Genomic DNA, 14,423 nt, shown 5'->3' with positions numbered 1-14,423 from the left:
CTGCGTGCCATGGGATGTTGTCCACCACAATGAGGGGTTCCTTCCACGCCCCACCTTTCAGGATCCACTCTCGTTCATCAATCTGTACCCACAGGCAGCAGTTTTGCACAACACAGAGCGAGAAGGAAGCAGCAAAGAGGAGCAGTGGAGGACTGCGCTGCTTCGGCAGCTTGGCTCTACTGCAGGAGCACCGAACCCCCAACAGCACCTGAGTCCCCAAACCTGGAAATCCTCCCCCATCCCCTCCCTTGGACCCTGCAGGTGGAGCCCAGACGTGTACAAACCATCGATTTCCCTTAAAGATCAAATGGATGAAGGAGGAAGAGCAGCAAAGCGAAACCTTTCCATTCGTCACAGCAAAACGTTTTCTTTCTTCATGCAGAGGCAATGGAAATGGTTGGCTGTCCCAAAAATACATCTCTCTGTGTTCAGATGTATGAATTTCGGTCTCCTCCTCGTTAATTAAAGGCAGGCAAATTGCAAATGGAGAATGTCACAGTGCAATAAAACGTTTAAGGAGTTTAATTTCAAGCGTATCCAAGCAAAGCCTGCAGTTTTTCATCCTCAAAATACTTTCTTTTTTTTTTTTCATTTTAAACGCAAAAACTGAAGTTGTAAATAATTTCAAAGGGACCAAAATAACCTTTTATTTCTCCTTATAAACGGATGTTTCATCTCATTTTCAACAGGCCGGCTCTGTGTGATTGGAGACAGATTCTTGGTGGTGCCCAGCGAATGGATGAGAGGCAGCGGGCCGGGCGCTGAAATGAATTCCCTTTAAGCAGAGTGGGAGAATTGTTATTTCTCTTCACTGGAAGAGCAGTCAGGCTGGAATTGGTTGTACAGAGAGGATGTGGGCTGTCCATCCTTGGGGATCATCAAAACCCAACGGGCTCTCGCCCTCAGCATCCCGCAATGGTGGTGGTGGTCAAAAAGAGGAGGAAATGTGTCACGGGTGGCTCCCATCTGGGCTTTCGGGCAGCGCCTGTGGTTTGGGGGTTGGATCCGGAGGGCCTTGGAGGGCCCTTCCAAACGTTCCCTGGGTCTGTGCTCCCCACCTGTTGAGGTCAGGGAACAGGAGAGTGAATGGAGAGAGATCTCTGAGTGTGGAACCTCCGAGTTCTCCACCGCCGAGCGCTGAGCTCTGAGATGCTCTGCCAGCCCCAAATATTTCAGCTCCCTGCCCGTAAAGACAGACGTTTTCAATGCCCTAAGCACTGCCAGACTGCTGGCAGCTGCACGGCTGTGCACTCATTCCCAGGCACGAGCAATCCACGAGCTGCGCATCTCCTGGCGCCGAGGGCCCCCTGCAGCCCGTTCTGCGCATCTCCTGCAGACAAAGCACCCTTCCAACCCCGTAAGGCCGAAATCACCGTGTGCCTGCGCACAACATCTGGATTTGCTGCAATAACATCGGCGTTTCTGAGCAAGGCTGGCTCACACGTGTCAGCAAATCAACTGGAGGCTGCAGAGCACTGCAAAGTGCCCATTGCTGCCCAGCACGGACATCGCAGCCAGGGAAATGGAAGGGAGATGCTCTTCCCAAAAGGGACACACCATCCTTCCCTTCCCCCCCTGCATGGGGCTCTGAGACTGAAAAAGCAATGTGTGAATGTGTTATTCCAGGCAAGGAGAGCAATAGAGAGACCGGCGTGGACCAAACCTAAAGTGGGCACCACCCCAAAGCCCAAATTGGGAACCATCCTTTTGTTGGCCTCATTTCCCAGGTAGCAGCGATAGGGTGAGGGGTGACGGCCTCACACTGCACCAGAGGAGGGCCGGGTTGGGGACGAGGAACAACTTCTTCAGAGAGCGGAGATGTGTTGGCACAGCTGCCCAGGGAGCGGCGGGGTCACCGTGCCTGGAGGCGCTGAGAGCCACAGGGATCGGCACAGGGGGACGTGGCCAGTGGGCACGGTGGGATGGACTGGGATTGGGTTCAGGGAGGTGAGAGGTTGTGTTTAGGGAGGTGAGAGGTCTTTTCCAACCCTCACAATCTCAAGGCTCTGTGCTAAAAGAGCTGCTTCAGAATGCGGTCAGGCTCTCATCCCGCACAGCGCATCCCACTGTCGCCCATCCCAGGACTGCAGGAGTGGCACTCAGCTCTCAGAGGAGCACAATTCCTCCAGCAACTGCAGCACAACGAGCTCAGTGCAACCAACAGAAAACAGACTCCTAAAAATGCAAATACTTGGCCTGGCAAGGTGAGCTGGGGCAATGCGGGCAGCGCATCTCTGCCCCACGGGTACCCCTGCCCCACGTCCCAGCCTGTAGATGGCATTCATACACTGCTGTACACAGCTGCATGCTGTCACAGCTGCCCTGGGGACGTAAGAGTGGCCTTTCTGATGTGAAAATGAAGGTATGAGGCAAATGCTAACTGTAGAGTGCTGGGGTTGGTGAGAAACGTTGGAGCTGTTGGGTTTTATGGACCTGCTGGCACCTCCGTCAGTCACTGTGGGCCTCTGTCTGCCTTAAAGGAACGTATAGAAGGGGATCTGAGCAAGGCAGCCCTAAGGCTCCTGCGTGCCTTGGGGGCTGTAAGCAGGGAGCAGCCCAGCATTCCTCCGAGGTCTGATCCGCATCACAGCAATGCCAAAGGAACAGCTGCCCAAAAAAAACCAACCGTGCCATCGGCAGTGATGGGAAAAGTGCCTGTCCGTGGAATAGAAGCAGTGCAGATTGTTTCTGCAAAGACTCCGAGGGAAAAGTCAGCGTGCTTCCTGCACTGGGAGCGCTGCAGCCGGCGTGCCAGGATTGCACTGCGCGGGACCCAGGGGCGATGCTCTGCTCGGAGCCGGAGGGAGCGCCGTGCAGCGGCCCGGGGAGCAGACGGTGCCAATCTGAGCCCAAATCCGCAGCAGACAGAAATCGCTGCCTCTTCTTGCAAAGGAATCCGCAAAGGCCTCGGGGCGACGGTGCTGCTGACATCCTGGAAGCGACGGGAGCTGCGCGGCGGGCTGTGCTGGCCGTGTTTGCTCGGCACCAGAAGTCAGACCGCGCGGTGTGAGCGCAGATCGGCTCAAGGCAGGATGCATCTGACGCAGCAAAGCTCTCGCTTGCTGGAGCCACGTTTCTCCTTATCACCGCATTCTCCTTATCACCCCTCCCCTTCCACCCCCTTTCCACCCACCCCCCCGACTCCCCAGCCCCACACCTCCCGTAGGGCCGGGTCACCCAGCCCCACACCTCCCATGGGGCCGCATCCGATGGGCGATGGGCACGGCAGCATCAGCCGCCCCGGGGAAGAGCTGGGAGAGATTTGGTGCCTCGCAGCCAATGGGAGGAGCGGCGGCATTGGGGGGGGGGTGGGGGGGCGGGGGGTGCTTTGGGCTCCCTCTCTCCACCCATCTCCTACGACACCCCCTCTCTGTCACCACCGCCATCCTCCCCGCACACAAAGCACTGCAATGAGCTGAATTCAGAGTGCCGAAGAAAACAGCGAAACACCTCCGGAGGCGGAGAAGGAACCGCCATGGAAGGATACAAAGCACAGCCCTCCGCTCCCCTCCAGTGACAGCCCCAGAGCGGCTCCTGCAGCGGGGACCCACCTGGATGCACCCGCACATCCCCGCATCCCCCGAGCGGCGAACCCGGGGGGGATGCGAGGCGTCGATCCCCGCTAACCGCAGCGGCGGTGAGTGAGAACGGCACCTCCGGGGGGCTTCGGGGGCTGCGGGCACAGCTGCGGGGGGGGGCGATGTGGGATCCGTAGGAACGGAGAGAGCCAAAATGGGGCCGCGAATGGACGGGATGCGGTGGGAGGAGAGGGAGAGGTGCGGAGACGGATGCGCCCTGCTCGGTCCCTTCGCCGCTTCATTCCTTCGGAGCAGATGTGCGCACACGGGCGTCCTCCCCCCACCGATCCTGCGGGCGAGAGGAAAATAACCTCAAGGGCGACGGGCTGGGAAATCAGCGCCGGCCTCCCGCCCCACAGATATGGTGTAATAATATCTACGGGGTGCTGCCCACAGCTGGGAGCACCGACAGCACCGGGGCTGCGCGCAGGGAGAGCTGCAGAGAGGGGTCGGTGCTGCGCCCACCGTTCCCACCCCCCCCAACCCCCCACCCCCGTTCCATGCAGTGCCCTGAGCGCCAGGCAGCCCCGGGTTGGGGGCTGTGGGTCTGCCCTGAGTGGGGCTGAGTGTGGGGCCGGGCCTCGGGGGGGGGTCACACACAGCACGGATGGGCTGGTGGGAAATAGGAGAGGAGGCTCGGCTCCTGCTGGAACCTTCTAAGGGTGGCAGATATATTTATCCACAGTCTGAAGGCGCTGTCAGGGTTGCATCCATGAGAACAAGGCCCTGGGTGTGGATCTGCACTGCTCGATCCCACACACCTCCGTCTGAGCTGCTCCTGTTTTTCCACTGTGGTTCATCCAAGAGCGATGCTGGCAGTGACCCCTTTGGGGAAGCACACGGCCCTGGGAGCTCCTCACCCTCTCCTGCTCCTCTCCAGGCACAGGGACACGTGTGGGGACGGGGAGCGGGGCAGGCAGGGGTGCCCAGGGCTTTCTTTGCCAAAGCACAGCCATCAGCATCCATCCAGGTCAGCAGAACGGTGCTGCTGCCCGAGCAACCCAACGCTGCCGGCAGGGGATGTGTGACACAATGCTGGCAGAAGCAGTTGTGAAGGTTGAGGTTGGTACTGGAAGAAAAGGCAAAGGGGGAAGGGGTGGTTATCGGTGGGCAGGGAGAGCTCAGGGCACCGCAGCATGGAGGAAATACAGCTGCTGCGTAGATCCAGGGCTGCCCTCACCTCCTCTGTTCTGATCCAAAGCATCTCAGGAGGCCACAGAATCGTGGGGGTCCGCTCAGAAAGGACCCCCCAGACCCCAACCCAACCCCATCCTGCTGTGCCACTGCCCACGTCCCCACACCTTTGTGGCTCTGGGGACGGTGGCAGCACTCCCTGTGCCGATGTCTGAGCGCTCCATCAAAGAAATTATTCCCAATTCCCACCCTCTGCCTCTCCTGGCGCAATTTAATGCTGCTTTCTCTCATCCTGCAAAACCCCACAGCACCCCGTGTTCCTGCAGACCCCACAACCCCCTCCGCTTCTCTGTGGCTGTGGGGTCAGTGTCCCTGCCCTGAACCCACTGCCCGTAGGGCTGAACTCACCTCTCTCCCTTCCACCTTCCAGACTGAGCCCTTCCTTGTGGGAAGCGCCTCCCGAGCGTGATGGGAACCACAGAAGCCACCCTGCGGATGGAGAATGTGGATGTGAAGGAGGAGTGGCAGGACGAGGACTTCCCCAGGTAGGGAAGCAGCAGGGATGGCTGTGGATGGAAGTCTGGAGGGTTGGAGGGGGGCTCTGCGTGCTGCTCTGTGGATCGAGCAGCATCTTCCTAAATGGAGCAAAGTGGAACCAAAGCCGTTGGGACACGAAGATCGAGTGGCAGAATCTGGCCCTGTGTCACCTGTCTGCATCTGGTGCCACCTATGGGTCCTTACAGTAGCTGTCCCTTGGCATCCCACGGGACCCTATGGCACACATCTCCTGAGCACAGTGGGCACCCATGGTGTCCAGTGCCACCCAGGAGACCCTATAGCACCCATCCCCTTTGCACAGCAGGCACCCCACGGTGCCACCGATGGGACCTGGTGACACCCCTCCCCTTGACATGTTGGGTGCCACGTGTCACCTGGTGCCACCCATGGGACACCGTGTCACCTGTCCCCTTGGCACAGTGAGCGCCCCATGTCACCTGGTGCCAACTCTGTCACCTGTCCCCTATGGCACCTGGTGTCACCCATGGGACCCTACAGCACCCATCTCATGAGTACCCCATGTCACCTGGTGATGCCTATGTGACCTTACAGCACCTGTCCCCTTGGCACAACAGGCAACCTACGGCACCTAGGGACATTCTGACACTCACCCCCCCCTTGACATGCTGGGTACCCCACATCACCTGGTGCCATCTATGGGATCCTGTAGCACCCATCCCCATTATAGGGACCCTATGTTATCTGGTGCCACCTTTGGGACCTTACGACACTTCTCCCTTGACACGCTGGGTACCCCAGGTCACCTGGTGCCACCTATGGGACCCCACATCCCTCCAGCCCAGCAGACGGAGGCATTAAGGCGACATCCCCCCCCTCCACCCGCACTTCCAGCAGCACGGACCGGGGGCTCTGGGGGAGGCTGTGCCCCCTCCCAGCTGCAGCTGAACCCACAGGGTGGCAGTGTCGGTGGCACAGAGGCGCAGTGTGTGCTGTGGGATGGCACGTGCAGCCCTGAAAGCCCTCCTTGTGTCCTTCAGGGCCGGCGGATGAGCGTCGCTCTGTTCGACCCGAGCGCAGCTGCGGCGTTGGTGGGAGCATCTCTGTGCCAAAAAGAGAGGGGAGTGGAGGCACAGCAGGGTCCTGTGTTTCTGGGGGAGGTTTCTCTTCCTGCTGAGGGCTGTGCAGACCTCTGCTGGTTGCCTGGGCAGTGTGGGGCAGCAGCACGGTGTGCCAGCCAATGCTCCCCATAAAAACCCACGGATGGAGGAGGGATGCGCTGCGCCTCGCCGTGCAGCAGCAAGCTCACCCAGCAATGCAGCTCCTGGATGCAAACTGGGGAGAGGCCAAGGGATGTGGGACAAGGGCGAGGGATGAGGGTGGCAGCAGCGTGGGACCCCGAGTGCAGGATCTGCCACAGAGGGGTGAAATCAGGAGCTGCATCATTTCTACAATGGAGCGATGCCTCCATCCTAAGCGAGCTCCAGGCTAGGCACTGAACACAGCTCCTTCCTGAGAGCTGCCCCCAGCCCTCCCCATGCAGGCACTGTGCAAGGCGTGATGCCAATGTGCTGAGCTGCAGCTGATAGAGTGGGACGTGGGGAGGAAAGGGTCCTCCTGTGTGCTGCGTGGTGGCTGCCACAACACTGTGATGCTGCGGTGCCATGATTCCATGATTCTGTGATGCTGTGATGCTCTGATGCAGTTATGCCACGATGCCATGATGCCGTGATGCCATGATGCCGTGATGCTGTGACGTTCTTGTGATGATCACATAAGAGCACAGCCAACAGCATCATGGAATCGTGGAATTCCAATGCTGTGATGCCATGATTCCATGCTTCCATGATGCTGGGATGCAGTTATGCCATGATTTCGTGATTCTGTTAATTCCATGATGCTGTGATGCTGTAATTCCATGATTCCCTGATGCTGTGATGCCATGATTCCATGATTCTGTGATGCTGTGGTGCCATGATTCCATGATTCTGTGATGCTGTGATGCCATTATTCCATGATGCTGTGATGCTGTGATGCCGTAATTCCATGATTTCATGATGCTGTGATGCTGTGATGCCATAATTCCATGATTCTGTGATGCTGTGGTGCCGTGATGCTATGATTCCATGATGCTGTGATGCAGTGATGCTGTGATGCCGTGGGGTCGGAGCATGCTCGCTGTGCTCACTGTGCTCGCTGTGCTCGCCGTGCTCGCCGTGCACCCATCGCATCCCATGCAGAGCTGCGGGTGTTGGGCAGTGCAGAGCAATCTGGTGCTCCTCCCGGAGCCTTAGAGCCGTTCTGCTGCGGGAATCGCGGTGTGGGGGGAGGCAGAGCCGGGGGGCGGTGATCGCATCCCGCTCGGGAAGGTAAGAGACCTTTTCTCTTTGCGTCTGACATCGGGATTGCCGCTCCTTGGGAAATGGCGCTGTCCCTCTCCCCTCCTTTTGGTGCCGTGGGGCCAAAGCGTGCGTCGCACCGCGTTTGTTGGATAAACAGCCGCGGAGACAACAGCAGGAGGGGGGGTGGGAGGGCTGGCGGTGCGCAGGGGGCTGCGGGGCCTTCGCTCACCGCCCGTGGGGGAGCGAGAGCTTTGATCGGCTCTCATGAATAAACAACAGCAGCTCAGGGAGGATTAGCCCTCCCTCCGAAGATGTGCATGCTTTAATTTGGGGCAGCATCTTGCAGCTGACACGGCGGCAGTCGTCCCTGTGGGATCTGTCCCTGTCCCATCCCCGTTCTCCCAGCACCGCATTAAAAATGTTTGTTTTTTTCCCCCATGTTTCTCCCTGGGGACATCCCAGCATGCAGGATTTAAGCTTGCAGGCCCCACGCTCATCCCCTGCTGCTGGGAGCTCCCAGCAAGGGGAGGAACAGCAATGGGGAAACAAGGAGGGCTCAGAAGGGCCTTCTTCAAACAGCCCTGTGACACCATGGGGTCAGTGGGGTTTGGGAACCCACCGACATTATGAACGTGCTATGGGGTCAGTGAGATTTGGGAACCCATTGACACCATGAAGGTGCTATGGGGTCAAAGGGGTTTGGGAACCCATTGACATCATGAAGGTGCCCTGGGGTCAGTGAGATTTGGGAACCCACTGACATTATAAATGTGCTTTGGGGTCAATGGGATTGGGGAACCCACTGACACTATGGGTGTGCCATGGGGTTGGTGGGATCTGGGGACCCGTTGACCATTTGGGGACCAATTTGTCATGGGGTCAGTGGGATTTGGGAACCCATTGAGACCATGAATGTGCTACAGGGTCAGTGGGATTTTGCAAACTACTGACATTATGCACGTGCCATGGGGTCTGTGAGATTTGGGAACCCACTGACATTAGGAATGTGCTGTAGGGACAGCGGGATTTGGGAACCCATTGACACCATGAAGGTGCCATGGGGTCGGTGGAATTTGGGAGCCCATTGACATTATCAGTTTTCCCTGGGGTGAGTGGGATTTGGAAACCAATCGACACTATGAATGTGCCATGGAGTCAGTGGGATTTGGGAACCCATTGACACCACAAATGTGCCATGGGGTTGGTGAGATTTGGGAACCCACTGATGTCATGAAGGTGCCATGGGGTCAGTGGGATTTGGTCATGATGCAATAAAAAGGTTGCAAAACGTCTCCCCCAGCTAACATCCAGGAAAGGCACAATTTCCAACCCAAACTAAAGGGAAAAGTGTCCAGAAAGTGTCCAGCTCAGGGTGACAGCGCTGCTCAGTGCCACCAGCTGTGCAGAATCTGTCCCCTCTATGGCTTGGGAGCATCTCCACCTTCCAAAGGACAACAGCCACATGATGAGACCTGGCCTTGGCATCGGCAAAGGGAGCTGAACCATGGGCATTTCCAGCATTTTCACCCCGGGGCTGCAGGAGCCCAGGGAGCAGAGCTGTGGTTGATCAGCCTTCAGCTCCCAGATCAGGTTTGGGTTCTGGTGCCCGGATCTCCACTCCAAATTGATCTGCTTTCAACACAGGCACCACTGCTGGCTGCAGAGGCCAAGAACACTGTGCTCATAGCTAAGGTTAAACCTCACCTTGACCACCAACAGAGGTCAAAGTTTGCTTGATGGAGCAAAGTCAGACTTTGGGATAGGAGGACGGTACCAGCATTTCCAGGGACACAACTCCTTCTGGTGTCTCCGGCTAGATTTTCAATACAGGTCTTCCATTCCGCTTTTCCATTCTGATTTTCTGCTCAGATTTCCCATCCTTTCTGTGGGACAGTTGGATTAGAGCAGCGTTGGAGGGACGGGTTGGAAGTTACTCGGGATGGCGCAGTTGTTGGGCAGAGCACCCCAACTCATCACCAGGCTGATGCTCCCAAAGGGAAGAGCCCACGCGGGGCTGTGTGTTGTTCCATCACATCCCCACTTCTCTCCACAGGGTGACTTTCTCCTAAAAATCCCTTATTTCCCAACTTTTCTGCTTGCCTGCAGGCCTCTCCCAGAAGAGACTGGCATGGAGTCGCTGGGCAGCCCTACAGAGGACGAGCACACATCCTGTAAGTACCAGCCCACCTACCGGGGTCTGTGGGGAGCACAAAACCCACGGGGTGACAGAGCACAGGGGGCCACAGGGCAGTTCCACCAAAACACCCATTCAGGAGAGGAACCAGATCTCAATTTGGGGATCTTTGACACAAAGCCGGGGGGGGGGGCGGAAATTGGGATCTCAAAGCATCGGTGCTTCCATTCAACCACACCTGAAGCATCACCTGAAACGGGACGAAGAAACTCAGCACGGCTGGCACTGAGGATGCAGGGCCAGGACAACCTGTCCCTTGTTTTCCTTTTGACTCCAGCTCCCCCACATACCTTAAACTTTAACGGGGCGCACCGTAAGCGGAAGACGCTTGTCGCACCTGAAATCAACATTTCCCTGGACCAGAGTGAAGGCTCCATTCTGTCCGATGACTTCTTGGACACGCCGGATGATCTGGATATCAATGTGGATGACATCGAAACGCCCGACGAGACGGATTCCCTCGAATTCCTGGGGAACGGGAACGAGCTGGAATGGGAAGGTATGAGGATGGCTCTGGGTGAACTGGTGAGGGGGGCCTCACTTTCACCGCTTCTGGCACCGCTCGCTGCTAGAAACGCTGCTTTCAGGGCTCACAGGTTGCAGCCCGACCTCAGCCTGGGGTAATGTGCAGGGTTTGTCCCTTTGCCAGATGACACTCCTGTGGCCACGGCCAAGAATATGCCTGGGGACAGCGCGGATCTGTTTGGGGACGGCGGGACAGAGGATGGGAGCGCAACCAACGGGCGGCTCTGGAGGACCGTCATCATTGGGGAGCAGGAGCACCGCATCGACCTGCAGATGATCAAACCCTACATGAGGGTGGTGACGCACGGAGGTGAGGGGGATGCCTTGGGGGTTGGCTGCCATCACGGCTCTGCCAGCTGTCCCCTTCGAGTCGGGGGGCTTTGTGCTGCTCGTGGCAGAAGCAGGGAGCTGCAATAAACACAAGCAGTGCTAAGTGTGGCTCCGAGGCAGTGTGAACCTTCCTGAGCCTTCCCACCAATTCCCAATGCTGCAGTGACCAAAGGTGCCAAACCCCTCTGGACCTCTCTGGGGCACAGCCAGAGGTGAAGGTCCCCATAGGTGGGGGCCATTTGAGCGTGGCCATACAAAAACCTGGGGCAGAACTCTCTGCTCTGCCCTTTTTTCCTCCTTCCCTGAGCCCCACATGCACGTCACAGACAAAATCCAGCTTGGAGATGAACTCAGCTGTGACAAAGGTCCATCACAGGGACAAATGCTTCCCCAGAGCTGAGCAGAGCCAGACTTACCAACAGATCTTTGCTGGAAGGAGCAGCTGACGGTGCCCGTGCCTCTTTTCCAGGGTACTACGGAGAAGGACTCAATGCCATCATCGTCTTCGCTGCCTGCTACCTGCCAGACAGCAACCTGGCTGATTACCACTATATCATGGAGAACCTCTTCCTGTAAGTGGATGGGAGAGGATGGAGAGAAGGCAACCTGGGCTCCAGGGCTGCTGTTTGCTCATTGCATCTGGAACCTCAGCTGGAAGGAGCTTGAACTGGGGCCAAATGTCTGCAGCCTGCAGCTGGGGGGAACGTCACTGCGTTGAGATGTCCTCAGTGCTCACAAACAAGGCTGATAAGTCAGAGTGTTCAGACACTCAGTGTTAATTATGCTGGCGATGGACTCGGGCATAGCCACAGAGCACTGAACAGCTTGTAGCTGCTGCTCTGGGCAGCAAACAGTGCAGAGACATCTACTGATGCGTGCACTGTGCCAACAAGCGTGGGGAACCCCTGGGAAATGCACAAGGAGGCTGTGGATGCCCCAGCCCTGCAGGCATTCAAGGCCAGGCTGGATGTGGCTCTGGGCAGCCTGGGCTGCTGGTTGGCAACCTGCACACAGCAGGGGGTTGGAAGTAGATGGGCACTGTGGGCCTTTTCAACACAGGCCTTTCTGTGATTCTATGAAATGTGGTGCCGGGGGAGTTTGGTGTGCAGAGCAGGGACCCGGAGTCCCTTTGGGATGATGGAGGCAGCTTGCAGTGCCTTCTCTGAGCCTCACGTCCCCGTTGCTTCTGACCATCCTGCAGCTACGTGATCAGCAGCCTGGAGCTGCTGGTGGCTGAGGACTACATGATCGTGTACCTGAACGGAGCGACGCCGCGGAGGAGGATGCCGGGGCTGGGGTGGCTGAAGAAGTGCTACCAGATGATAGACAGACGGTGAGATCCTCCGCTGCCCTCCTCCCACATCTCTCACTGCTTCCATGGAATCATTCAGGTTGGAAGAGACCTACACAACCCCCAACCCATCCCACTGCCCACGTCCCTCAGTGCCACCTCTCTACAGCTCTGAACCCCTCCAGGAGTGGTGACCCCCCATTCCCTGTGCAGCTGTGCCAGCACCTCACCACTGTTTCAGTTCCTCTTAATACCCAGCCTGACCCTCCCGTGGTGCAATGTGAGGCCATCCCCCCTCATCCTATCACTGTTACGTGGAACAGAGGCTGACCCCCCCTCGCCACAACCTCCTTTCAGGAGCTGCAGGTCTCCCCTGAGCCTCCTCTTCTCCATACTGACCCATTCCATTCCCTAAACCACTCTCTAAGTCCCCACTGTGTTCCAGACCCTTCTCAGATCCACTGTCCCTCTCTGAACACAACCAGTGCTTGGTGTTGTTGGACCTCATCCCATTGGCCTCAGCCAAGTTCCAGATTCTGTAATCTTCTCCCCTCTGTCACATCTTGTTGACTTCATCCCCTCATCTCCCTCCTCCCCTGACTCAGATCCATGTAGGGACTGTCCTACACCTGTAGGCAGCCATCCTACAAGCTGCCATCTCAGTGCTCCCACAGTGCGCGTGAGCCCATGGGCTTTGGGTTGGAGGCCTCCACGTGCAGCTCCTCGGCACTATGGAGCCTTCCAAGCACTGACAGATCACAGTGGGGTTGAGAACGGCTCTCAAGTTTGACATTCCATCCTATGGTTTCCCTCCAGGCTGCGGAAGAACCTCAAAGCCCTGATCATTGTGCATCCCTCGTGGTTCATCCGGACGGTGCTGGCTATTTCCAGGCCCTTCATCAGGTAAATGTAAAGCACTTCCAAATGTGAATGGTTTCAGAATGGGAATTGAATTAATCTTGCGCTCAGCTTTGGGTAACGGTGCCCAAAGTGAGACCACGCAGCAGAGGGAGCACAGAGAGGAGGGGAGGAGGAGGAGATGGGCACAGAGGAGCGGAGCTCCACACCCCCATCAGGAACACCAGAATTCCTGCAGAGAGAGAAGCAAACCAAGGCCTCACACTCCTTCTCTTCTTCTGCCAGCGTGAAGTTCATCAATAAGATCCAGTACGTTCACAGCCTGGAGGAACTGGAGCAGCTCATCCCCATGGAGCACGTCCAGATCCCAGACTGCGTCTCGCAGTGAGTACCATGGCACTGATGGAGGGGGACATCGTGTTGGGTCCAAAGGACGTCGTGTTGGGTCCAAAGGACATCATGTTGGGTCCAAAGGACGTTGTGTTGGGTCCAAAGGATGTCGTGTTGGGTCCAAAGGATGTTGTTTTGGGTCCAAAGGACATCATGTTGGGTCCAAAGGACGTCGTGTTGGGTCCAAAGGACGTTGTGTTGGGTCTAAAGGATGTTGTGTTGGGTCCAAAGGACATCGTGTTGGGTCCAAAGGACGTCGTGTTGGGTCCAAAGGATGTTGGGTTGGGTCCAAAGGACGTTGTGTTGGGTCCAAAGGACGTTGTGTTGGGTACAAAGGACGTTGTGTTGGGTCCAAAGGACATCGTGTTGGGTCCAGAGGACGTTGTGTTGGGTCCAAAGGACGTCGTGTTGGGTCCAAAGGATGTTGGGTTGGGTCCAAAGGACGTCGTGTTGGGTCCAAAGGATGTCGTGTTGGGTCCAACGCTGCACGCTGGGAGCACAGAGCCTGGGGTGGACGTTGGCTTCTCGGTGTGTGCCAAGCAGTGGTGTGCAGGCAGCTCCCTGCCACCCCGGAGCCAAAGCATGGAGAGCAAACACTGCGTTTTGCTAAAAGCAAGTGGTGTCAGCGGGGTGATGCTGAAGAAGTGTTTCTTGTTTGTTGCAGATTTGAAGAAGAGAGGATCAAGGCCAGGAGAGAAAGGTAGAACTGCTCTCAGGTTCCTTCACTCGGGAAATTGCTGCCCTTTTTCTCTGTGCATTACTCTGCCCCCATCTCCTCTAATGCAGAACCTCTCATTGCTCCCTGCAGCCCCCACCCCATTCAGCTCCAGCTTTCCTACTCCCACTCCTGCACAGCAGGGCCGTGTCCTCAGCCCTCCTCGGGAAGACCTTAAACTCTCTGCTCTCCCAAAACGCGATAGATTTCAAATGCACTTCTTGCTTACAGGGCAGAAGAGAAACAAGACATGGCTGAAAGGGAAAGGTAATGATTTATCCCTCACTTAGACTTTATCCCTCACTTAGAAAATACCTGAGGCATTCTTGGCATGAGAACGGGGTCACAGCAAGGCCTACTTTTGTTGCAGCTTTGCTGCTGACCTTCATTTGTGTGCGTGGATCCCCAGCCCTGTTTGTCACCTCCATAAGCTGGCAGAGCCACTTGGTCATGGAGCACAGCCAGCAGCACTGGGAACGCTCAGTTTCAGCTCTTGCACAGTGGGAAAGTGCAGAGGGCCAAGTGCTGCTATCTGGCACATTTGGGTGCC

At 57.0% G+C, this 14,423-nt stretch overlaps 1 protein-coding gene across 1 annotated transcript; it reads left to right on the top strand.

Moving 5' to 3' along the window:
• Positions 1-5,180: 5,180 nt before the first annotated feature.
• Positions 5,181-14,144, top strand: ATCAY (ATCAY kinesin light chain interacting caytaxin; the record flags this gene model as incomplete). Its single annotated transcript, XM_079546927.1, has 10 exons — positions 5,181-5,257; positions 9,677-9,741; positions 10,042-10,263; positions 10,414-10,599; positions 11,089-11,191; positions 11,821-11,952; positions 12,727-12,813; positions 13,054-13,152; positions 13,823-13,858; positions 14,105-14,144. 10 exons carry the CDS (start codon positions 5,181-5,183, stop codon positions 14,142-14,144), a joined length of 1,047 nt encoding a protein of 348 aa, XP_079403053.1.
• Between the last annotated feature and the right edge of the window lie 279 nt (positions 14,145-14,423).

Source organism: Tetrao urogallus (genome assembly GCF_951394365.1).
Source record: "Tetrao urogallus genome assembly, chromosome: 25".
Lineage (NCBI taxonomy): Eukaryota > Metazoa > Chordata > Aves > Galliformes > Phasianidae > Tetrao > Tetrao urogallus.
The sequence above is the reverse complement of the archived record's forward strand: the minus strand, read 5'-3'. Positions and strand labels throughout refer to the sequence as shown.